The sequence below is a fragment of the Artemia sp. Qi Xiang Cuo genome, chromosome 9, assembly GCF_049724085.1.
Source record: "Artemia sp. Qi Xiang Cuo chromosome 9, ASM4972408v1, whole genome shotgun sequence".
Taxonomy (NCBI): domain Eukaryota; kingdom Metazoa; phylum Arthropoda; class Branchiopoda; order Anostraca; family Artemiidae; genus Artemia; species Artemia sp. Qi Xiang Cuo.
Window position 1 is genome coordinate 52,715,087 of NC_142802.1, and position 26,990 is coordinate 52,742,076.

At 35.8% G+C, this 26,990-nt stretch overlaps 1 protein-coding gene across 2 annotated transcripts in view; it reads right to left on the bottom strand.

The window, feature by feature from the left end:
• Positions 1-26,990, bottom strand: part of rno (PHD finger protein rhinoceros) — a 59,202-nt gene that overhangs the window by 13,652 nt on the left and 18,560 nt on the right. For both annotated transcript variants that reach the window (XM_089094704.1, XM_089094705.1), the window contains exons 4-10: positions 26,603-26,963; positions 21,418-21,566; positions 12,191-12,284; positions 10,794-10,987; positions 5,876-6,049; positions 3,941-4,183; positions 16-138 (exon numbers count right to left, since the gene is read on the bottom strand). In XM_089094704.1, coding sequence (XP_088950830.1) covers positions 16-138; positions 3,941-4,183; positions 5,876-6,049; positions 10,794-10,987; positions 12,191-12,284; positions 21,418-21,566; positions 26,603-26,963 — 1,338 coding nt within the window. The remainder of the gene's footprint in view (positions 1-15; positions 139-3,940; positions 4,184-5,875; positions 6,050-10,793; positions 10,988-12,190; positions 12,285-21,417; positions 21,567-26,602; positions 26,964-26,990) is intronic.

A 26,990-nucleotide genomic window follows, 5' to 3' on the forward strand; every position in this document is an offset into this window, starting at 1 on the left:
AAAAGAAGAACTCACTCTTTCTAAGTCTTGCCGAAGTTGCAAAAACATTTTCATTCTATCAACATCCTGTTGTTGCTGTTGGGTCAAAACTTCTGCTTCTTCTACACGATGAGGAAGCAGTGGCTTATCACCACAAGACTAAAAGAAAAACGACGAATAACATGACTATAGCTATATGAATAGAACAAGCATAATGTAAAAGTTTTGCGTTTTTATTTTAAGAATGTTGTTTTTATCCAACACAGGAATGCCGAAACCTAATAGACCTTGACGGCAACTATTCAACAGGCTTTAAAGCTACATGGACTTTTGACTCCTATGGATCATCAGATATTATCATAAGAAAGGAACTTTTATATATTAAGAGTATTCAGCAATCTGCACTTTTTGGCAATAAATTGAGACATAAAAAAAAACATTTTTGGGGAAAACTTTAGTTTTATCGAGAATACGAAATTATAGTGACAAAAAAATGGAGTGACATCTGATGTTCTTAATTATGGGGCAAATATGTCAGTTTCCTGAAACATGTGACAAAACTCCATTCAAATTACCGTGGTTGACGTGAAAACCTATCATGAACTTGCGACAAGTCTAGCTCAGTTTTATTTTCTTTCTGATATTGGTCAAGCAGTTATTCATGTGAATGTTGCATACAAATTCATCAATTACGATTTATTTTCTGGTTATATTACATTCTATTGAATTTCATGTATTTCCCTTAATTATAAAAGCTTCAGAAACTATAGGAGAAAGCGAGCGAGAAAGACACAAGAGAACTATAACAAAGCTATGTTGCCACCCTAAGTGTTAAATATCTTGATATACCTGGACTTCGTAAAGTATGAAGCTTATCTGCGTACTCTAAATATTTTATTTTACTGAAAACTTTATATTATTAATGAAGCATAAGCAAAAACATTTATTATTGTAACATTAATATCAACATATTAATTTATAATAATATTAATCTAGTTATATATAATATTTTTTATTTAAATATTTATAGCATCATTATATTATTAATGAGGCATAATCGCAAATATTTATTATTACAATATTGACATTAAGATATTATCGAATTATTTTTTATCAATTTTAATATATTATTAATAAGGCATAAGTGAAAAATATTTCAGTATACCACAACTTTTGTGATGTGCATTTTAACAGAAATATGCACTGTAACAATTCATAGAACCTTCTTATTTAGTTCGTCGTTCTAGGCCATTCGCTAAAATGGATTAATAACCAAACCAAATACTAACATTTTTTTCAAAGTCAATTTCGACTAGGTTTAAGCTAAAATTTACGTAAGTACATTTTTCATACAACACACAAGCAAATACCAAAAAAAACGAATATTTTTCAAAAATGAACCATTTTTTTCAACCAAGTCTAGATAAATAAACTATAGTAACAAATAATAATTTATTTTAGAACAAAACATAACTTTGTTGCTGTCATGTCTAAAGGTCGTATCAAAAGTTTTCACTTGTTGGAGACAACTGCTAAAACCCGTTAGCTAAGTTGTTCTCAAAGGGTATATCTGCAGACAATAACGCATATTCAACCAGACAGAGAGGCGGTTCTGACCTCTCTTGCGCCCGGGGCAAAATCTTGATAAGCGCACCCCCCCCCCCTGTCTCCCACCAAATTTTCAGTCAAAATTTTAACAAAATTGTTTTCAGTTTATTAGTTAGTTAATAATTTAACTTTTAATTTATCAATTAATTATTTTAATTATTATTATTTATATGTAAGAAATTGTTAACGGGTTATTATTTAAGAAAATATAAATAATTATTTATATTATTATTATATGTAAGGAACCTTGCCTCTCAGAGGTCGGGGGAACATGAGGGTCCCAAGTCCGTTAAATGAGGAGGGTTGGGCTGTGGGTTTGCAACCCACACCCAGAACCCTGAGGGGCAACCCTCAGGGGAAAAACACCTGTAACTGAAACGCCTACAACAGCCTCGGATGCATCAGCTCCCCCCCCCCCAGATAACGACCCCCGAATGCCCCCGGAACCGATTTTTGACTGCGAAATAACACCTGAAGATGGGTTTTTGGAATGTGAGAACGACGAATCAGATATCCAAGACACAATACCCTATTAAACAGATGAGATAAGACCTCATCGATATGTTCGTTCTCATTAACATGAGGTGAACTAAAAGTAGATTGGAGAAATTTCTTGAGGGGTATGCTTTGACATTTAGTGGACACCCTGCCGTCCACCACACTGGTGTCGGACTTATGATGTTACCACTTGCACTCAAAGCAATGGCGAACTGAACACCAGTTAGCGAACGTATATTGACAGCTCGTTTCGTATCTAATCATATCTTGATGATCTCTGATGATATATATCTTGATGATAGCCGAAGTAAGAATTAAACTGAAAGCTCAGAAACCGAAAACCAACGCCACAACACACAAACAGTTCGACACTGATAAGCTGAAAGATCGTGATATCCGCAGAAGTTTCTGCATATCACTACATAACAAATTTGAAGCGTTAAACCTGCTCGATGAAGCTGAAGACACTAGTATTGAAAACATATGGACCTCCGTGAAAAGTGCATACCATGACGTTGCGAAGGCCAGCCTTGGCTTCAAGAAAAGAAAGAAAGAAAAATGGATATCGGACGACACCTGGAAATGTATCAGTCAACGCGAGGAGACCTGGACGCTTATCCTAAACACGTTGAGCCCTAAACAAAAAGCCCAGTTACAGCTCCGTTACAAAGAAGAGGATAAGGCGGTTAAAAGAAGTGAAAGGAAAGACAAAAGAAAAATTATCGAGGAAAAAGCAGCATTTGCAGAAGAAGCTGCTAAGAAAGGAGACTCGAAAATGGTGTATCGACTAACGAATGAGATAGTCGGAAAGAAAACAATCCGAACATCCCTTGTAAAAGATGAAAGTGAGGACGTAATCTGGAATCCACAGAAAGCGGACGAGAGATGGGCCTCACATTTCAAGAAAGTCTTAAATAGACCCAGACCTGACGATCCAGAAATATTACCTGACAAACCGTTTTTACAATTTGACGTAAGTGCTGACCCCCCAAGCACTGAAGAAGTGACGACAGCTGTGAAAAGGCTGAAAAAAGGACAGCCACCTTGAGTAGATGGGATCGCGACAGAGATACTGAAAGTTTCTCTTTATGCCTGCATAACCGTTTAGACTGCTATCCTAGGGGGCATCTGAAATCGCAAAAACGTTCCAAAAGACTGGATCAAAGGTGTACTAGCAAAAATCTTCAAGAAAGGCGATGCACTAGTCTGTTACACCTGGAGGGCCATCAACCTAATGTCTTTGCTTAGCAAAATACTAACCAGAGTCATACTAGAACGCCAAAGAATAGCCCTAGATTCACACCTCAGAGAAGAGTAACACGGGTTCCGACCTGGTAGGTCTTGCTCTGACCTTATTTTCATTCTAAGACTGATGATAGAAGAGTCAAGAGAATGGAACAAAAAGATGTACTTGCTCTTCATTGATTTTGAAAAGGCGTTCGATTCTATCGACCGAGATACTTTATGGACGATTCTAAAATATTACGGAGTACCTGATAAACTAGTCAAGATGTCTGGCGAGGCTTCGTAGATGCGAGATGTCTGGCGAGGCTTCGTAGACGCCCTATGAGCCATTCCTGGCTTTGGAGGATCTAAGGTCTAAGGTAAGTAAATTAATTAATAATTTATTAAATATTTTCATATATTAACTGCGCCTCTGAGCAGACATATATCCTCTTGATCTACATTACCCTTTGACCCTCCCTTTGAGAACGACATAGGAATGGTTTTTGGTAATTAGTATAAAAGTGTCAGATACGATCTTTAGAGGTTACAGCAACTTCTTCAGTTTAAAAAAACTGAAGGAGTTTTTTCAGTTCTTCAGTTTTTTTCAAGCCCTTTTAAAATGACATACCTTTCTTTTTAGTATCCAATAGCTGAAAAACCAGCTGCATGTCTCCGCATCAATATTCAACACTTTAGATGCTTCTGTTACACTAGCATGTTTATAAAATTCAGTTTCCAGTTCACACAACTTTTCAGCTTTGGCCTGTTTTCTCTCTTCTGGAGTCATGTCCTTCTTGGATTTTCTTGGAGAAGGGTCATTTATACCATCTAATGGCTGCTTCTTATTTACAGAATGCTTGAGACAATAGGACTGAAAGAAAAAAAATTTAATCCAATGATGAATAATAACTACTCCCATATTTGGCGATGCATTCCACTGGGGAACAAAATCAAACTTAAATGAGAGCAGTAATAATTTGTTTCTTGTCTAAAGTTGTTACAAAATTTATCACTGACATTATCTTGGCCAAATTTGGGTGTTTCTTTTGGGATGAATGCTTTCCCTCTAAGATTGGCTTAAAGGACCCCACCCACTCATCAAAAGTTTATATTCATTAAAATGGGATGTTTCGTATTTCGAACCCCTCCCCACTAATTTTTCACATTTCGAACCCCTTCCCACTAATAAAAACCATCAGATTTACCCCCCCCCCCCCCCCTCCTCCTATATGGGTCATGCCTGTGCTCTATGAAACGATATTTCTTCGATTTAAAAAAAGATTTAAAGCTCCTATAACTGAATACCTACATCAAAAGCTCTTATAATCGGTTGTAATTTTTAAAGACCACTTAACACAGGATTCAACTTAACATAAACCCCAAAGCCCATGGGCACAAAAGTTTCAATTTATCTAAAAGAGACCGAGGTTTGTCATGCTGAGTTTAGCTTGACTCCAGAGCACTAAAAATGAACACTTATGGATCAGGCATGGGGGCTTAACGCCTTGAGGAGGCCCGAGACGGTCAACTATTTTTCTCAAAAGCTTTCGTCAATCGATTGACGTGTGCTTCAATCAACCTTCAATCAACGCTTCAACCTTGACCAAAGCTAATTTCAAATTTGATTTTAACTCACGGCCAGATTTTTAGTTTCAGTTCTGAGTCAGATAGTGTGAAATGCAGTCTAATATTGATTTGGCTTTTCTTGCATACACTTTGGTTGCGCTCAAGCGAAAATAAAAGAAAATAGGAAGCATCGTTGGTTTGCAACTTCTTTTTCTGCTCGATCGCCTTGTACTCGCAGTTGGAATTTGTTCTTAAAATATTAATTTACTCTTTTAGTTCGGAAACTGTGTAATCTGGTTTCAATGTCTTTACCGCCTCACCCTTAAAATCCTGTCAAAAGCCGCTCTTTTCTTATTTCGGTTATAATAATTTCCACTTTTAACTTTCCATAAGTTAGGATGATTCTGGTATAACTCTATTAATAAACAGATAAACTCGCATTCTGCATTTTTGCTTACTTTCGATGTGTCTTCCATTGTTGTTGGCGCGTGACTGACGCAATACTTGAGCAAAACTAGTTTAGACGGCCAATCACCCTCGTCAACCGCTTGAGTCATTCAAACTTTGGATCAATCACGGTCAGCGCTTGACTCAAGCGTCAAACAGGTTCCTAAACGGTCAGTCACGCTTGAATTAATCGATTGACGGAAGCTTTTGATCAAAAATAATTGACCGTCTCGGGTCTCCTTTAGAACGTTTCGGACAATACGTAAATGGGAGTTGGGGTTTATATCCCACAAATGAAACACTTTCACTTCATATCGTAAAGCAGCTGTGTGCCTAGTGTCAAAACTGGCAAATAAATCGAGTTTGTGAGTTGTTTTTTTTTCATCTAAATGCTTTAACTTGCCCTTACCCCTTTTAATTGTATTAAGTTCTTTTTTTATTATTTTCTTACTAGAAAATATCCGCTTATCTGTTGCATGTAGTTACGAACAGAAATGAGGAAGGACTGATTCACAAGTGTCGCCTTACATCATTTAAAGAAGAAATTTACCTTCAACTTGACTCCATCTTCCGAATTTTCATCCTCAATGATTGCTTTCATTTCCAGGCCATGTTTGAAGGCGCAGGTTACATGATAGGCTGTTTTACAGGATTTCACCGAGCACTGAATACAAGCACCTTGTCTTTCCCGACATAATACACAAACCAGGGCCCATCGCGATTGCTGAAATATAAATATAAACAGATTAATTTAAATACAAACATAAATAAATGCATATAAAATATAAACAAAACAATAAACATAAAAAAAATATAAGAAATAAATAGATAATAATATAAACAAGTATAACAAATATAAATGATAAAAAACAAAATGAACATAAACAGATTAATCAAATGAATTTAAAAAACAATAAAGAAGTTCTGGAAGTAACGATTTGCCTCTTTTCTTCAATGGCCGTTTTTTTTAAATTAATACTAAGTGACGATTAAGAAGAACAATACGATTAAAACATAGCGTTTGAATTTTAAGACTCAGAAGATAAGAATTATTTCTGAACAGTAGCATTAATACAGTATCGGGTACTTGTCTGTTAAACGGAACACATTCAAGTTCTTGATCTGAATGAAGATCTGAGAAAACCGGTTTCACAGCCACAAAGACAAGCGACGGATGACAGAATGCATTGGACTTATACAATTTGGGCTATACATTTGCACGTTAGAGGGGGGTGGATGAGGGTAAAGTATTTGGACAGCGTGAAGTTAGAAAACAATTCGTACTCCATAATATGCAGAACATTGTTGCTAACACATTTTGCATGCAGACCCGCTATACTTTACCACCACCCACCCACCCTAGCCCAAATAATGCAAGTCCAATGCATGATGTAACCCCTCACTTGTCTTTGTGGCTATGAAACCAGTTTTCTCAGATCCTAAATTCGGATCAAGAACTTGAATGTGTTCTGTTTAACAGACAAGTATCAAGTATTATATTCACACTACACTGATTTAGATACCCTATCCCAATTCATCCTCAGAACCAACCTTACAGCAACCACTCAAATACTCAAGCACATATTGAATTTAGTACAAAAATACTGTACTCAAGTAACAGTTATTGTACTAGAGCAAATTTACACTTCAGTAAAGTACTTGAGAACAAGAGCTCCATTGCAACGCAAGACTGGAATAGAAAAAGAAAACTTATTTTGAAAAAGCGGTAAGGTATCTAGGGCATGCGTAATTTTATCCAAAAAGATCTTGAAATAAATATTTTCCACCATATTTTGCTTTTAAAATCAGTCAGTACAAAAAGGAAGTTTAAGTGTATGCAGTTTCAGAAACCTAATTATCATCACGCTATTTTATGGTACGTTAATAAAGTATACGTGAACAGTACCGTAAACGTGGAAAAATTTATACAAATTAAATAATTGTGAGCGCGGTTTATGATAATGTAGCAATTCAAAAAAGAAATACTTCAATTTTCCCAGCTTTTTCAGTAAAGTAATATAGTGACGAATGATCCTGTAAGTACGAGGATAGTGAACAACAAAAAGCTAGATTACTGAAAAAGCATTTACTAAATTGCAGCATCTTTAATATATACAATCAATAATTCTCTATCTGTAAAAGGACGCATTGTAGCTTATTGCAATGGGCGCATGGGGACACAGACCCAATAATTACAATTCCTTATTGAAAAAAAAATGTAATAAGCGCTTTTGATCACGGGGTATAATTTTCAGCCCGGGGTATAATTCCTGTTATCATATCTCTATAAATTATGGGCAGTGGTAATTGAGACCATGTGAGACCCAGTGGTAAATGAGTGGTAAATTATGGGCAGTGGTAATTGAGTGGCACTGAATATTCTTGGAGGCGTTACAAGAACCCTCCTTGTACAAACAGCCGGTGGTTATTAATAGTCAAAAAGGCCCTGAATTCATGGCGCTTCAACTCTCCCGTAGTATTTAGGTTTCGTAACATACTAACTTTTGGGTTCCCATAGCTGACCTGTACAGGGGGAGGGTCCTCTGAGATCCCCCTTGCAAAAATACTGGTCTAAAAATTCACTTTTTTCATGCCCCACTCCCTCCCACCCCGAGAGGAAATCCCTGTTCCTCTTCTTCCAAGGTTCGAAATATGTGCGCTTATATAAATGTATGCGTATTTGATATTTTATTTATAGGCACTCTAAAATCTCAAAGTAGCATCAAATAAAAAATACAGCTCCAGCTATTTGCAATCTGATTAACTATTACTAATTTATATGCTGACCATGGTCACTCCGAAAAATTGGGAAGGATATCCCAAATGGGGGAGCCAAAGCGAAAGATGAGCACCTTTTATGCAAGCTATTATCAACTTCCAGGGAGAAACCGTTGCTGCGCAACCAGTCTTTTATCTGGGGCCTAATGTCAGGCAAAAAAAAGGTGAAGAAACAAAAGTAATATTTTAGTTCAATTGTCATAATTAGCATTTGGACCATGAAGTACTAGATGGTAGCATGGACGCCCATAAGCTGCATTTTGGGGGGGGGGGGCTTACCTGGATTAATCGGCACTTCTAACGCTTTATAGGCCTAATAGAAATCTCAAAACAAAAATGTAAGGCAAAATCATTCAGCCAGGGGGGGGGCTGAAGCCCCCCTCTGCCCCGCCCCCATATGGGCGCCCATGGATGGTAGTACTAGAAAGATTGTATTGGCAAATTTTCCTTGTACTAGACATGGCATTTTCTGGAAAATCCATATTTGGTAAAGTATGCAAAAAAAAATCTATGTAACTTTCGTTCATTTTTACTACTTTTAAGGTTTTGCAACTTACAACTGGGGAAAAAAATCATCTTTCTTTGCCATGAAGAACCAAAGTATGAAATGATTTATAGGGGGTTTCCATCTGAAAGCTTTAATCTGCCCCCACCCCGCAGATTACATCAATTACATTAAAATGACATCATTTTTATACAATCCTGAAAAAGGCTTAACTAAAATCAAGTTGCCATTAATCCATGGCTAATTGGAGAAAATGCCAAGACAGATAGTCTGAGTGAGAAGCTAGCTGGCATGAGCCTTTTTCAGGATTGTATGAAAATGATGTCATTTTCACTTGTTGATAGATACTCTATCACCAAACCATCCTAAGGCAGAACTAAGGTACAGTCATAGAACTAAGGGATGTCGCAATTTTTGGGTTGCCACCACCCCTTAGAGCTGATGCAGCGATTCTTCGCCCAAAACGTAATGACCACCCATAATAACATTCCCTGATCAAATAGTTATGAATTTTAGGTTTTTCAGAAACTCAAGATAAATGGGAGCCCTGTGATTATTAGACGACATCTAGTAATATTTTTTCAAAGTACTAGATGGTACTGGCTATTCTTTCTCGAAGAAAACTTGAGTTCACCTTCAAGTCTGGTCTTCTCCACAAGAGAGAAAAAAAAAACAAGATTATCACTTTTTGACTTTTTGACTTACTATTTATCACCTCTAAATTATCAAAATTGATTTGTTTTTGTTTTTTTTAGAATCTATAGTATTTTCTACTGTTTACTGCAGTTCCTCGGGAAGATTTTAGCCGTTCTTTGAATCTCTATAATGTTAAAGAGAAGAGGTTAAACCGAAAGAAAAAATTGGAATCGGAGAAGAAATAGAAAGACGGAATCAGATGCCAATATGAATACATTTGAATTCTCCAATCTTTATCCCTCCATCCCCTACCCACCCCCATTCGACATTGCAGCCATTTAGAACGTAACTAATTTAGAAAAAAAAAATCGAAACACCCTTATTTAACTTTAAATTTCATATTATATTCAGCATAACTAAAAAAAAAGATCAAAAAGCCAAACTGGCCAGTCATGACAAAATAAAGAGACAACAAAAGAACGGGTGTACGACCAGTAAAATGAAAGGAAAAACGACAAACACGACGGTTATTTCGCCTGTAAAAAACTAGGCGGTTTTCTTATTTGGTTTGGTAACTAGGCTATTGGTTTGTTTCTTCTTTTTTTATTATTTTTAGTTTTAAAATTTATTTTTCTATATTTTAATTTTAAATTCTACAGGTTATTTTAGATTTTTTCTTTTAATTAGTTTTTTTTCTATATTTAAGATAAGATAAGATTTATTGCTGAAAAATGGCTATCACAAGCCCAAAAGGGCCGAATTCGCACTTTAGCGTCAAATACAGCGAAAAAAGAACAACAAAAACAAACAATCAAACAACAACAGCAAATTATAAAAGGGTCAATGTCAAATACGTAAAAACGTTAAAAAAAAAGTACAAATTAAACTAATAAAATTACAAGGCCAATGTCAAGTCAGCAAAAATGCCCCCCCCCCCCCAAAAAAAAAAAAACTCGTAAAATTAACAAGGGGATAAAGTAGAATTAAAACAAAAACAAAAAAACAAAAAATTTAGCGCTGAAGACGCCTAGTTTTATACAGGCAAAATGCCCATTGTTTTGGTGGGTTTTTTTTTCTTTCTTTCTACTGGTCGTACACCCGTTGTTTTGTTCTTCTTCTAAAGATTTCCTCCTCTTTGTTTTGCAAAGAGACGTCCTAGCCGAGTGGTTAGCGCACTAGATTTGAAATCCTTTGTCCTTGAGAACAGGGGTTCGAGTTCTGGTGTCGCTGGTTATTTGGTTGGAACGGGGGTCAGTGGCGTGACTCTGTAAGCTCAGCCAGAGTCGACCCAGCTCTAAATAGGTGCCTGCAGAAATCTGGAAAAGGTAAACAGGAAGGGTGTGCGAAAGCAAAGGATGGCTGGCCCCCAGCCCCCAATTACACTTCCTGGCTGAAGGACCATGAAACGGAGATCAGCACCAACGGTAGGAACTGTAAAGTCCTATGCCGTATTCTTTATATTTTTCTGTTTTGTTTTGCAAGACTAAAACATCTCCTTATCAAATTTGCAAAACTCTAACCTAAATGACAACAAAATAGAGTCAATTACCGGAATATCTGAAATTTTTGTTATTGGCTCCATCTTTTCAACACATCCAATAGAAACTTCTGGAACCCAAAGTGCACAAGCAACGTGAGCCCACTTGCTGCCCGATTGTGTTGTCTTCATGGCACCACCTTTGTTAGGGCATAGCGCACAAGAAGGTTTCAAACCCTGAGAGCATGGCTTGCACAGCCAATTACCTGGAAAATATTCAAATTTCCCTAAGTAAATGTAAAAATTAAAAGGAAAAAAGGTAAATTGGAAAACAGGAAGACATGTTTTTTTTAATGTGTAAGAACTGCTTAAACGTATATTCTTTGTGCGTCAGATAGAACTGACATGACAAAAACTGAGACCTGATAAAATGACAGACATGACAAAAAAGTTCAATATATAAAGCTAAATAGACAACAAATTATTTATGACCTCGAGCAGTTCTCAGGGGGAAGGGGGCGGAGTTCCCATATAAAAATCTTGAAAAGGTTCTACCAGAACCTATAAAGGTAGTATTTTAGTATATATGAATCAGTTTAAACATGCTCCAATTTTGATAACCTTTTTTTGTTGCTCGACAGACTCTGCATAAATCTAAGTAGCACTAGACAAAATGCAAAAAGGGGAGCTGTCCCCCTTTTAATCAGCAGATTCGTATAACAATCATAGAAACAATCTTTCAGATCTACAAGTTTGCTACTTTCCCAGTTAAAGAAACGCACTTTCAAAGTCAAAATCCCTTTAATTTAATTTGACTCTAATTTAATTAGTTATTTCATTTAATTACTTATTCGTCTGATTGATGTAATTTTTGTCCCAGTTATATTAAAGCATTCCCAGTTAAAGAAACAGTAGTGGCAACCATTACAGAAATCCGTATCTTAAAGTAGAAAATTTGCAATTTGTTAGCAATTCTGCTGCAAAATAGACTAAGATAAATAATTTGTAGACATCTTTTTCACACGCTATTGCAATCATAGCGATACTTTTTATTCTTTGTTGGAATGAAAAAAAAAATTATATATTAAGAATTTCTGTTTTTTAAATAATGAATAATTGTATTTTTCTTTATTTAGCTTAAGATTAAACCTTACCTCCTGTTATGTATGTATATATATATATATATATATATATATATATATATATATATATATATATATATATATATATATATATATATATATATATATATATATATATATATATATATATATATATATATATATATATATATATATATATATATATATATATATATATATATATATATATATATATATATATATATATATAAAATATTTATGTATATATATTATATATATATTAAAAGATTTATGAAAAATTGTTTTTATCCTTTTATAAATAATAAATAATTGTATCCTTTTATATAGCTCAAGATTAAATCTTACCTGCTGGTATGGATGTAATACCATAGCAAGCTTGATGGACACATATATTACAGGAATCACAGAAGACCATTTCATTCCCTTCTTCACAATCAGGCTGAAAAAGAGATAATACTAAAATACGAAAGGTCTATTCAAAAATTACATATTTTATCTCCTCTAGATTAAAAAAAGACTAAATTAACTATATCCCATTTTGACGATACTTTATCTTCTAATAGCATACGGTATATTACATGAGTTTAGGTTCGATTTTCTAAGATCATAAGTGATATTAGCTTTTAAATTTTAATTTATAAATTTACAACAAAAAAGCTATAAAAATATTAGATCAGTACATCCTCCAATTATGACTATTTTGTGCATTGTTTCTGCTGTCCATTTTGGATTGGTGTCTATTCAAAAATTACATATTTTATTTTCCCTAAACTAAAAAAAAAAATGTTAACTGTCCCATCTAGACGATAATAGTTTATCTTCTAATAACATTTCGATACATTACATAAGTATAGGCTCGACTTTCTGAGATAACAAGTAATATTAGCGTTTAAATCATAATTTATGAATTTACAACAAAAATCTATAGAAATATTAGGACACAGCCTTCAAATACGACTATTTTGTGCCTTATTCTATATCCTTTTTGGATTGGTTTTGGCTGTCTAAGCCTAAGAAAACAGAGCTACAGTTTTCCTCCGCTTTCAATATTATTATTACTTTTACTGTTGATAGCACCACCTTTATTATCAAATTTATTGCTACAAAGAGTCTAAACTTAATTTAATTATAACACGAGTATTGCAGGAATCACAATTTCTAAAAAAAATATAGAAGATAACCTTAAATTAGTAGTTATTGATAAAGGTTTTTAATTAAAAATCGATTTTTTAATTAAAAAAAATTAAGTTTTCAATTAAAAGAAATTAATTAGTAGACATCTCCGATGTTCTTAGAGCTAAAGATATATCAGGGTAACCACAATAACTTTAAAGTGAAACCACGACGAAATGACAATTTTCAAACAAGTTCAGAATGTAGTTTATGTAATTCTACAAAGCCTGACACAATGACTCGTTTTTTGCAATAACAAACACTTCTTCTGTCTAGTACCTTTTGGTTAATCCAGGACAATAGTTTTGAAAATTTTCCAAACAGTATCAAAGCCCACGATACAAATAAGTGCCTTCAATCTTTTTAATTCTATGTGCAAATAAATAAAGTAACGTTTTTTTTTATCAATTTGGTCGTGAAATAGATTTCTACTGAGGATTTGACCATTTTTAGCACAGAGCATTTAAACAGTTCCCCGTTCTAGCCCTCGCACGATTGCTTTGAAGACCAAATGCAGTATCGGTGCATTTCAGCTCTATCACGAGAAGAAATCTTTATCACAGATGTACAGGATAATTTAAAAATATTTGCAAAAAATTATCTAATCAAATTCATTCAATAAACCCGAGAAAAATGTCGTACGCTGCAAAAACTCACAGGAACAGAAGATTCCACCCACAGAAAATTAACGACAGTTTGCACCAACGATAGAGTACAGGCTCAGAGCACCCGGAAAGTTATCAAGTACAATTCAATGAACCAGTCTGTAACAAGAAGATTGCACCCAATAAAAATTCGCCGGAACTGAAGATTCCACCCATGAAACTAAACGACAATTTGCACCAACGGTAGAGTACAGGCTCATACTTCACGAGCACCAGGAACGTTACCAAGTACAATTCAATGAACCAGTCTGTAAAAAGAAGATTGTACCCAATAAAATTCACCGGAACTGAAGATTCCACCCACAAAAATAAACGACAATTTGCACCAACGGTAGAGTACAGGTTCATACTTCACGAGCACCCGAAAGTTACCAAGTACAATTCAATGAACCAGTCTGTAACAAGAAGATTGCACCCAATAAAAAAATCGCAGGGACTGAAGATTCCACCCATAGAAAAACGGTAATTTACACCAACGATAGATTATAGGTTTATATTCCACGACACCCTAAAAGTTATCAAGTACAACTCAATGAACCAGTCTGTAACAAAAAGATTGTACCCCATAAAAAATTCGCCGGAATTGAAGATTCCACTCATGAAACTTAACGACAATTTGCACCAACGGTAGATTATAGGCTCATACTTCACGAGCATCGGGAAAGTTACCAAGAACAACTCGATGAACCAGTCTGTAACAAGAAGATTGCACCCAATAAAAAATCGCAGGAACTGAAGATTCCACCCATAGAAAAACGGTAATTTACACCAACGATAGATTATAGGCTCATATTCCACAACACCCGAAAAGTTATCAAGTACAACTCAATGAACCAGTCTGTATTGATTCTGTCATTGATTCAGTATTGATTCAGTCTTTGAACAGTTAAGATCTATCTATTCTTTTAAAGGGGATTAATCCCAGTTTTGAACTAGTTGTTGGTAAGAGATTTTATTCTGATTTAACTGGACACTGAATCCTGTCAGTAGTTATGAAATAGTAAGAAAATTTTTACATCTTATAAACTATTAAAATATTTATTCAGTATCTGTAACTTAGTGGAAGGGGTGACGTCACTGGATAGTTTGAATTGACTGGAGTTTCTGTCCAATGCATTAATTGAACTTTTGGCTTTCTTAAATTGAGATAATTTCATACGATATCCAAGTAAGGTATTTAAACTACATTTCAACGCTTGACTAATTGCATCTGTGTTACCTGTGAAATACCAATTAAGGTAATCAGAGTACCATTTTTCATGGAATAAACTAAAGATTTCACTTCGCGGATTTTGTAGTATTTAAAGATGTCATACGTCAGTCAGTCGTCATTCGACAAATTTGTTAATTTATTCAGAGATAAGCTGGACAAGATAATTGCGTCTCAAGTGGAGTTTTCCAGCAAACTAGACTCAATTTCGGCGGAAGTTGCGTCTTTAAAAAGTGATGCAACAACCCGTGATTCACGAATAGTTGAACTAGAATCTACACTAGAGGAGCAGAAGCTTAAATCTGAAGCTCTAGAGAAACGATTGCTTGCTTTTGAAGTAAAAGACCGAAAGCTTAACTTGTTGATTCACGGATTACCGGAAGAAAAATCTAATGAAACGCCTGAAGCTAATGCAAATAACCTTTTTGTGAATAAGCTAGGAATCGATAAGCCAGTAATGATAACGAAGTGCTATCACATTACTTCTCGTTCGGCAAATATTACTGACTCCCGCCAACGCAAAAGTAAGCAAAAGCAAGTGAAACCTTTGCTTGTATCGTTAGGGTCCGAAAATGAGATTAAAGCTATAATGTCAAACGTCAGTAAACTTAAGGCCAGTGGTATCGTTATTTGCACAGACTTGCCGCCCGGACTGAATATCTGAAAAAGTGAGCTGTTGGCCAAATCACGTGAGATGAAAACGAAAGGTGAAATAACGTCTTCTCGGGTTCGTCAAAAAGGCATAGACATATGGGTTGAAATTAAAGGATCTGCTTCGTCTTCGTGGTCTAGCTTCCGGATTGGTTAATGGATTAGTTGTGACATCGATTTTGATTTATTATTATATTCCGCGAGTGAAAAAAGAGATTTGAATTGATCTCGTCATGGTGTGTTTTTTGTGCCTTGTTATTATGTGTGATTATTTTCATGTTTTCCTTCTTTTCTGTCTAGCTCTAGTTGTGCAAAAAAAGTTCTCGTTCTGCTCGTTTTTTCTTTCCGCGGCAAATAAGCTTGTTGTTGCGCTGTCCAGATTGAAGACCCAAATGTCTGTATTACTACTGTTTAATTTGGATCTAGTTAGGCGAACTTCTCACTCCTCGCATGCTGGGGATTATCTGAGGTACCACCTTTTACTCATTGGCCTATCATTTCATATTCATTTTGGTAAGTTTTATATATATGATATTATGATGATAATAATTGTTATATAAGATAACACCGGACTGGCTCCATGATTTTGAGAAAAAACAACTTGACCTAAATGAATTATTTAAATCGGTAAGATCAACTGGTGATGAATCTTCTGATCTTTTTATCCAGTCGTTTCCTCGTAGTAAATATATAAATAATGACCAAATCCCTCCATTTAATCAGTTAGAATCCTCCCGAATCGCGTTTTGGAACTGTAGAGGAGTGCTTAGTAGTTTAGATTTTCTATCCACATTCCTTTATAGTAATCGTATTGGTATTCTGGGACTGTGTGAGACTTTTCTTAGTGATGGTAATAGTTCTTTGGTTGGCGTACCTGGGTACAGGATAGTTACTAGAAACAGGTCTACCCGTTCGAAAGGTGGACTTGCCGTGTTTATTGACCAGAATCTCCCTATCCGTAAAATTACGGATTTTAATGATTTGTATCAAGGGATGGAGTTTGAATTTTTAATGGCTGAGATCAAGTCTGGTAAGGAGAAGCTACTCCTATGCTTATTTTATCGACCACCGAGATAAAGTGCGTAAAATTTTATTCGTAAGTAATGATATAACGCAACGGATGAATTTTAAGAACAATAAAGTGGTTTTTATGGGTGATTTTATATAGATATGGGACTGGTGAGTTCGGAGTCCCAAGAATGAAGATCTCTACCTGTCGATTTACTAACTACTTGCTTTTCTGTCGGATTGGTTCCAACAACAAGAATACCAACACGTATTAGTGAACAGTCGGCATCAGTTATTGACAATATTTTTACGAATTTCAATCTAAATTCGAGTTATGTCGTATTAACTGATGAATCGGATCACTCTATGTTACTTGGGAAATTTTTGATAAATAGACTGAAATCTAACCCGAATATAAAAGTAAGAAGGACTATTGATGATAAATCATTACAAAATTTGAGAGCTAAATTGGCTTGTAGTGACTGGACTTCAGTATATGAAGAAGCCAACCCAAATGCAATTGCTACCCTATTTATTGAGAAATTCTCTTCTGTCCTTGACTTTGCTTGCCCCTTTTCGAAAAAGCGCTCCAGGTATGCGACACCGAAAAAGCCTTGGATCACTCAAGGCTTACTAACCGGTATTGAACAAAAATATGCTATTCAGGCAATATATTGATAATCCTGATGTACTTGATACGGAATTCAAGAATTTAAACAAAACTCTGTCAACCCTGCTCAGGAAAGTTAAACAGGCTTACTACCATAAGCAGTTTCAAGAAGCAGAAGGATCGCCAAAGAAGACATGGACACTGATAAATGAATGCCTGAATAAACAAAAAACTAATACGTTTCCTGAGACCATAACCAAGCCTGATGGAACATCTTCAACATCCCAACAAGAAGTAGCCAACACGTTAAATGAATTTTTGGCATGCATTGGAGAAGCAACCGTAGGGGAAGCTTATGGCCTTTCAACTGCCGTCACGGATAATTACAAAAAATACCTACCTTCGCCATCTTGCTCCTCTATATTTCTGTCGCCAGTCACTGAGGACGAACTGCTGAAGATTTTTCAAGCCATGAAAAACGGTCCCTCAGGAGGTCCAGATGGGTCGTCAAAATACTTCTTACGAAACACCACTAATTGCTACGTTGTCTTTATCGCACGAATAGTCCAATCTTCAGTTATACATGGCATATTTCCTACTGTCTTAAAGTTGGTGAAGGTTATACCCCTCCTCAACGGTAGTGACCCCAAGCTCCCTTCAAACTACCGCCCTATCTCTTTTCTCTCTGCTTTTTCGAAAATTATGGAGCGTTGCATCTGCAACAGCCTGATAAATAATCTGACTAGGTCTAACTTCTTCAACAAGTATCAGTTTAGATTTAGGCCTGGCCAATCAACCAAACATTCTATATTGGTTTTGCTACAGTTTTTGAATGATGAGATGGACCGTGACGTAATACCAGCTACAATATTTGTGGATGTAAAAAACCGTTTGACACGATTTGTCATCTGATTCTTCTGGATAAGCTTGACAACTGCGGAATAAGAGGTAATGCTCTCTTACTCATCCAGTCTTACCTCAGTGGTCGGAATCAATTTGTGGATGGAGGTGCAGTAAGATCGATAAAAATGCCGTATTCTGAAAAGGTAGGAGTACCACAATGTTCAATTCTTGGACCACTACTATTTTGAATATACGCCAATGACCTTCTGGACACTATCACCGATGATGGACTTGCTCTACTATTCGCAGACGACACGGCTAATTCTGTCACAGGTACAGATGAATCATTCGTCAGAGAAAACCTCTGTTTTGGCCAAAAGAAGATATTGCAGTGGTTTGCTGACAACCTCATGGTGTTAAACTCTTCGAAGACCCACTTTATCATCTTTCTCGAAATTTCACATGCCGTACCGTCGATTTCTCAAATATCTGCCAGTTACCATTGCCAGGAAGGAGTCTTGTAAGTATCTAGGGCTAACAGTTGATGAAAATTTATCTTGGAAACTTCATCTTGATAGGCTAAGGATATAGCTAAGAAGGAATGTGGGGTTACTGCGGTATCTAAAATTCCACCTCCCTTTCCCTGCTCTTAAGTCAGTTTATTATTCTCTAATCCATTCTTATTTTAATTATTGTCCGATTGCTTATTTAAATACTTTCAAATCTCTAATTAAGCCCCTTCAACGTCTTCAAAATAATGCCTTTTGTACGTTAAAAGCACTCCTTCCTTCCCCATCTTCCCTCCCCAATAAATCCCCTACTAAGATCCTTTATACATTTTTAAGAATATTGCCAGTTGATCTAGTCCTTCCTGTACATTGTGTCCTTTTCAGACTAAAACAAATAAAAGAATTATTACCATTGACTTTAAATTCTAGCAACTTCTCTTTACTTTCTTTTGTCCAGAATAATTATTGTTTCAGAAGAAGTTCAGCCAAATTACCTTGCCCTAGAATTCGAACTGAAAGATCCAAATTTTCTCCTAAAAATTCAATGATAAAGTTCTGGAATATTTATGAAAGCAATATAGATTCGCCTTTTTCTATTCCAGTTTCTAAAGCTAAATTCAAACTATATCTAATAAGTAATTATAAATAATTATTTATTTATTTGAAGTAATGTAGGCCGGTGCTATTGTTGATAAAAATTTAATTATGTGGTTTTTGATTTGAGATGTGGGCTTTGGGTTCAGTGTGGTGTCTCATTTTCATTCCGAATATATCTAATGTATTATTATTTCTTTTCATCATTTGTTATTATTATTAGGGTGCCTGTTTTCGAGTATAACTCACTGTTTAGGCACCGTCTGTAAATATTTTCTTTTCCATTGATTCATATAGTACAAGTGTTATTTTGTCTTGTAGTGATTTAATGAAAAATTAAAAGAACTTGAACTTGTAACAAGAAGATTGTACCCTATAAGAAATTCGCCGGAATTGAAGATTCCACCCATGAAACTAAACGACAATTTGCACCAACGATAGAGTACAGGCTCATACTTCACGAGCACCCGGAAAGTTATCAAGTACAATTCAATGATCCAGTCTGTAACAATAAGATTGCACCCAATAAAAATTCACCGGAACTGAAGATGCCACCCATGAAACTAAACGACAATTTGCACCAACGATAGAGTACAGGCTCATACTTCACGAGCACCCGGAAAGTTATCAAGTACAATTCAATGATCCAGTCTGTAACAAGAAGATTGCACCCAATAAAAATTCGCCGGAACTGAAGATGCCACCCATGAAACTAAACGACAATTTGCACCAACGATAGAGTACAGGCTCATACTTCACGAGCACCCGGAAAGTTATCAAGTACAATTCAATGATCCAGTCTGTAACAAGAAGATTGCACCCAATAAAAATTCACCGGAACTGAAGATTCCACCCATGAAACTAAACGACAATTTGCACCAACGATAGAGTACAGGCTCATACTTCACGAGCACCCGGAAAGTTATCACGTACAATTCAATGATCCAGTCTGTAACAAGAAGATTGCACCCAATAAAAATTCGCCGGAACTGAAGATGCCACCCATGAAATAAACGACAATTTGCACCAAAGGTAGAATATAGGCTCATACTTTACGAGCACCTGGAAAGTTACCAAGCACAATTCAACGAACCTGTCTGTAACAAGAAGATTGCACCCAATAAAAAAATCGCAGGAACTGAAGATTTCACCCATAGAAAAACGATAATTTACACCAACGGTAGATTATAGGCTCATATTCCACGACACCCGGAAAGTTATCAAGTTCAACTCAATGAACCAGTTTGCAACAAGAAGATTGCACCCCATAAGAAATTCGCCGGAACTGAAGATTCCACTCATGAAAATTAACGACAATTTGCACCAACGGTACATTATAGGCTCATACTTCACGAGTACCCGGAAAGTTATCAAGTATAACTCAATGAACCGGTCAGTAAGAAGAAGATTGCACCTAATAAAAAAATCGCAGGAACCGAAGATTCCACCCATAGAAAACTAACGACAATTTGCACCAACGGTAGATTACAGGCTCTTACTTCACAAGCACCTGGAAAGTTATCAAGTACAATCCAATGCACCAGTCTCCAGCAAGAAAATTGCACCCCAAGAAAATCACAAGAACTGAATATTACATGTAGAGAAAATTAATGTTAATTTGCACCAACGGTTAATTATATCAACGTAAGGTCGCACCTACGGCCGTACAGAAAAGTATATAGTACAATTCACCTAGAAGACTTCAAGCTGAATTATTGCTTCGCACAGAAAATTGCCCACGAACAGAAGATTCTACCAAAGGAAGGTCATACACATTTGTAAAACTGAATTAACTTCAATAAAACGTCATGATTTGCTGAGTATTCAAAGTTGGAGCCAATTTTCCCAAATCAAGCGAAAATGGCATTAAAAACTAAAAAATAAGATATTTGGTACCATAAAGGTACTATTTAGTACTATAAAGATACTTTATAGTACTATAAAGGTAAAGATGTACTAAAAAACCGATCTATTTCTGTTGATGCTTGACTTATGCACGCTTATTTTCGTTTTGGCAAGATTTTTGAAGAAACTAAATTTCAGCTGGGTGGGGGACAAACTAGGGTCTGAGGAGAGTGGCAAACTGGGGTCTGTAGGGGCCAGTTGCCCCCCTGCCCCATAGCAAATTACACCCCTGCACCAAGGCTCAACAACTCGTCAGATCAGGCTCGTCAGGACCCAAGGAATTCAAGAATATGCCTTTTGGTCATTGATGACACATTAATCAGTCTAGAGATTATTTTTTAATTTCTTTTAATCTTACCTATAAAAAGGAATTAAATAATTAATCAAAATCTCAAAAAACTTACAGCTCGGCAGACATCGCAGATGACACTTTCGTCATATTCTATTCCAAGGCATTCTTCCGACTTCATAATTGCTCTCATATTCAATGCACATTGCCGCTCATACTCCTCAATAACGCGTTCAAATGTCACCTCGGATATGGGACTTAAGCCTAAAACACAAACAAACATCAACATTTGTTTCTTCTCCTATGACTGAACTGTTAAGGAACTTTTTATTTGTAATGTCAGTTGTCAAAAAAAGTAATATCAAAATAAAAAATAGATACTTATGATTGAAGGAAACAAAAGTTTAATGTTAAGTTCAACCACACAGTAAAAAACGTTCTCAGCGTCTATAAAACAAATATTAGTGGTTACCTTTTTATTTAAGAAAACGAATTATTGCCGACAATTTTCTTTCATGAATTAGAGGTTTAGAGACCACTGTGTCTGAACTTGCTATAGGGCCTAAAATATATGAGCACTAGACATTTTCAAGGGAATGTTTATATGCCCACTGAATACCACATAGCTTTGACCGGATTCTCTCTTGTTTGTGACGATATCTCAAAGCTCCTTCGGGCTACGTGCTCTACAAATAAGCCCTGGATTGTACGCGGTGATTTGAACTGTAATCCACGCCTCCCTGGAGCACGTAGCGACATTTCCTAAACTGCCTCCCTCCTGCTTATATGATCTGTAACAAAAGCGAAGACTACGTACACTCTCAATACTGGCGCTACATTTGATTTAGACCATGTTGTTTGCTCGTAAAATTCGAATATAGACGCCCCTGTCATAGTCCTTGAGTCCGAGACCTGCAGTGATCACCAACCAATTTCGTTTAAGTTCGCCCCTCCGCTTGATATTCCAAAGAGCAAATCGAAGTGATACAACAAAAGGGATTGATCAAAGTGTGACAACGCTTTATTTTCGTTAACTGTGATTACTTTATTGTCTCTTATTAAAATGCCATACCATCTCCTAGCAGTCGGGGTGAGCCACGGCATCAAAGCTCGATCTTAATTTGTATTATGAGCAAGTTCTACATCAGTGGTTCTCAAACTTATCCAGACACTGTATCCCTTTTTACCCACAAAACATTTCAGGTACCCCTTCTCAGTTGCCGGTACTAAGTAAACTATAGCTAAAATATAAATAAAATCGTCAGTCCTATAGTAAAAAAGTTTGTTTTATTTTTTTGTTGGCCGGCAGCGTACCCACTAAAAAAATTTGTGAACCCACAAGGGGTACGCGTACAACAGTTTGAGAAACATTGTTCTACATTTTCTACGCAGAGCTGAAGCATCTGCAGTTCCACTCAAAAGGGTCCAAGTTGGTTCATAGAAACCGGTTTGGTCTCTCCCCGGAACTTGTGAAGGCTAGGCAGCACGCCAAGTTTTGGCTGCGCATCTGGATTGCCTGCTGAAGACCACATCGTGGTACCACTTTTGATCTAAAGTGCAGGACAAAGCATAACTATAAAAAAAAACTCCGTAATTTTCGCCTGAAAGGAATTTTGCAGTTCTCTGGTTTGTAGAAATCATGGCACCAAGTTCATAAAGCTGAAGAGAGTTCGTACGGCCAACCACCTTCCAATCTCTCACTTAGTGCACGGGAAGACCATTATAAGGACGCTTTCTCTGATAAGAATCTTTCAATCAGTGCAAAATTTTCTGCTTGTGTTCATTCACTACTGCCCGCTCGATTCACGCAATCATATATCCCTGTTGTTATAATTACAAGCATCCAACTAGCTTGACTGAAGTTGAAACCCTCGTCTTCACCAGACAGTGAAGGTCTCTGCTCCGAACACCTTGTTAGACCACCGAATGTACTTCATTCTCACCTCCAGTTAATTTTTCAAATGATTTTATGCATTCGAATCGTGCCAAATGGGTTTCTAGTTGGCCATATAAGGTCTGTGCTAGAGAGGAGTAAATCTGCAGATTTTTGTGAATCATATAGGCCAATCACAGTTGCTTGTAATGGGAGCAAAGTGTTTGAGTATGTAATATTGCCCATTACCTCTGTTGAAGATTGTGGTGCAAATCAAATCGGTTTCTCGAAGGATCTTGGTTGTCAACATGCCCATCGAATTCTGTCTAAGATCCTTGTTGATACACAATCCAAGAATGATTCAGAGTTCCTTTGTACAGTTGATATTTCGAGGGCTTTCGATTCTGTGAATCATAATCAAGTAATTGCTTCTTTGATTAAAGCGAGAATTAATAAAAGTGTATGTGCGACACTACTTTATTGCAATTGTAATTCTATTGTTTTTGCTAAATGGGATTCGAGGCTGAGTGCTCCGATTCAAATAAAAAGTGGGGTCCACAAAGGGAGCGTGCTTTCTCCCAGCATATTTGCTGATGTTCTTGAGGGCCTTTTGTCTACTTCGTTTCTTAACGGTGTTGAGATAACGTATCTCACGTATGCTGACGGTATATTGCTGATTAGTAGAAAGTACGAAGCTCTTCAATCGAATCTTGATAGGCTCTTGCATGGCTTTTCTAGTATTGGTCTGCGAATTAATAGTTCGAAGTGTGAATTTTCAGCGTTTAACTGTAGTTATCCAGTTTCTGTTTCTATCGGTACTTGTTCTTTTTCTTGCGTTGATTCATTTGTGTATCTAATTCTAATTATTGTGTAATTCATTTTTGTGGTTCGCTTGTACGTTACGTCAGACAAGAGAAGCAATATATTGTCAAATATTGGAAAGTTTCCGGTCTATTTATGGTTCGATTGTACCAAATCGGGGTAGATTTTGCCGGGAAAATCTTGGCAAGTTTTTCTCGTCTTGTGTTGTGCCCCACGTTACGTGTTTGTCGGGAGTGCATCTCCTCCTGACAGGAAGAGATATGTCACGTCTCAGAAAAAATTACTTACAGTTTTGTAAATATTTCCTATATCTTCCTTCTAGGCACAGTAATTCAAAAATAATTCAAAATACCATGTCCGGGATCCTTTCCATCATTTAGATAGCATTGAGCTCCATGCTAAGCGTAAATCAGCATCAGTAAAGTCACGCCTTGTGCCTCTTTTTTGTGAATAGTGTTTTAAGTGATTTTTATTGTCTAATTTGTTTTTCTTATTTCTTATGCACTCCACTTCTTACTTTGTGTTTTTATAGTGGGCTTGTATATTCCTATCTTGAAAAGATACATTAGGTTGTATGCAAATACCTTATATTACTTTAAGTCAGAAAGCACTATTTTAAACCATCTCTATATGCCTTTTCTTATTGCAAGATGTCCATTTTTTTTTATCACACTTGCCGTCCATCGGAAATCTAACTTGTTTCGACTGTTTTCACAAACTTTCTACTATATTTGAAGTCTAGTAATATAAGGTGATGGCTATATGAAGAATATATAAATTTATTATTTTGTATATATATAAATATGTATATATAATAATGATCTTCGGCTACAAGCTGAACCTAAGCATTTTCCTGGCAGTATTAATAACTATTACCGATGTGATAAAAGTCAATTCATAGACCAATCCATATATTTTCCTCAATTAATTACCTTAATTTGTGCTTGCGAGTAAACTAAGGTCTTTGGCGATGTAATTTTTCTAATTAGATTTTGTTTCTTTTGGATTTCATTTGTAAAAAAGAAAATGAGAAGAGAATTTAAAACACCGATTATATGTAAAGATATAACAAACATAAAGTTTTCAAAAAGAAACAGGTGTTTCTTGCAAATTAGAAACTACGTAATACTTACAATAGATTTCAAAAGAAGAAAAAAATGCCATTAATTGAACCAGTGACAAGATACATTTAGCGAAAATAATCACACAAGTCAAATATGTATTACTCAGTAGCATGGGCGCCCATAAGCTTAATTTTAGGGGGGAGCTTACCTTGTCTAATCGGCACTTCCAATGCAGTTTAATAGAAATCTCAATACAAAAATATAAAAGTATGATTCATTCATTTTGGCCAGGGGGGCTACCGCCCCCCCCCGTCCTCCCTTCATGGGCACCCATACTCAGTAGCACATAGTCAATGGCATGTATGTGCTAGAATACGCGCGGATTCTCAAAAGCACTTTTTGGGCGAATTTCCGATAACTTATTTTCTTTACTTTTTTAGACTCATTTTACTAATAGCTTTTTCTGTTCTTACAGCTTTAATTACACCTCTAGCTGTTTTTAATTAAATTAATACCTTTAAATTTTAATAACACCATGCACTTTTTTTCTATTATTTTGTATTATATTTCTTCTTTCCCTTTTTCATTAAGGAAAATTAAAAAAAAAAGCCTGAGCCACAAAACGCTCAGTGCAGGACAGAAAAACCAAATATTTTAATTATATATTTTACATTAAGATTTTAAAATATTCCCCATTTTTTATAGTTTCTTGGTTCCTTGAAGAATCAAGTCTTAAACAAAAACAAACTATCGTACCTTTGGTCGAAATTCTTCTTTTTTTTATGAACCCTGAAACTTCAAACAGAAAAGAGAAAAGAAATATCACAAAACGTATAAGAAGAAGATAAATAGGTAACATTTTTCAATGAATGATTGAAATAAAGCTATATAAAAAAGAAGAGCTTATAAACTGAGTATCTTCTCAATTAGTCATTTATAAGAGGACGAGAAAAGATCACCACTTTTCCAAATTGACTTTTACTGATTGGTAAGCAAATTTAGCCCAAACTCAATGTGTAATACAACACAAAGTACCCAAATGAAATTATAAGCAGGCACATAACGGGGGGGGGGGGGGTCTGCGCTTGCCCTCCAACGAAAAGGTTACCTTTTCTTACTTTTTATTTTCTAATTTGAACGATCCCCCCCCCCAAAAAAAAAAAGAAAAAAAATCCGCGTGCGTGTTGGACTTTTAGTGTCTTTTATCCAATTTTTAGACTCTTTTGATGTCCTCTTTCTTTTTATCTAACTTTGCAAGTAATTAATATACAGTATGGTATAAGCATACTATAAGTATATTGTATAAACATTAAGTCGCTTTAACTTTGGATTTATTTGAATTTTTTGTTTAACTTTTTTTTGGCAATCAGTTACCTAAAAACATAGTTCCAACTTTACAAAGATAATTTGACTTGTGGTCTAATAAAATAAATTGAAAATATACCATGTACAGTGAACAATACACGGGAGATTTTTAGAATTTCATCAATATTGTTCCTGTCTGTTTAATACTATAAACTATATTAATTAAAAGGGCTTACCTTGTAATACTCTTTCGCCATTGGCCCTTCGCAACCATTGGTCATCCAAATCGTCCATGTCATATGAACAGACCTTATTGGCCCGTGCTGGTGCTGATGACATCTGATGTATTTCAGGATTGTAGAAATCATCATTAGTAGTTCGAACAAATTTATGCTTTGGCAACTTAAAATCTTGCAGGTAAGACTGAGTTGTTGAAACAGTTACTGAAGACTTTGGCAAAGATTCTGGACTTACTGGTACTTGGACCCCTCGTTCCCATTCTTGCTTCCATGAATCGGCAAGCAGCCAATATTCACTCTGACCCAAGGGCTCATTGTCAGGTAATTTCATGGCGGAAATGAGATCCTTCCGGAAAAGCTGAAAAAAGGCATAAATAAAGAGACC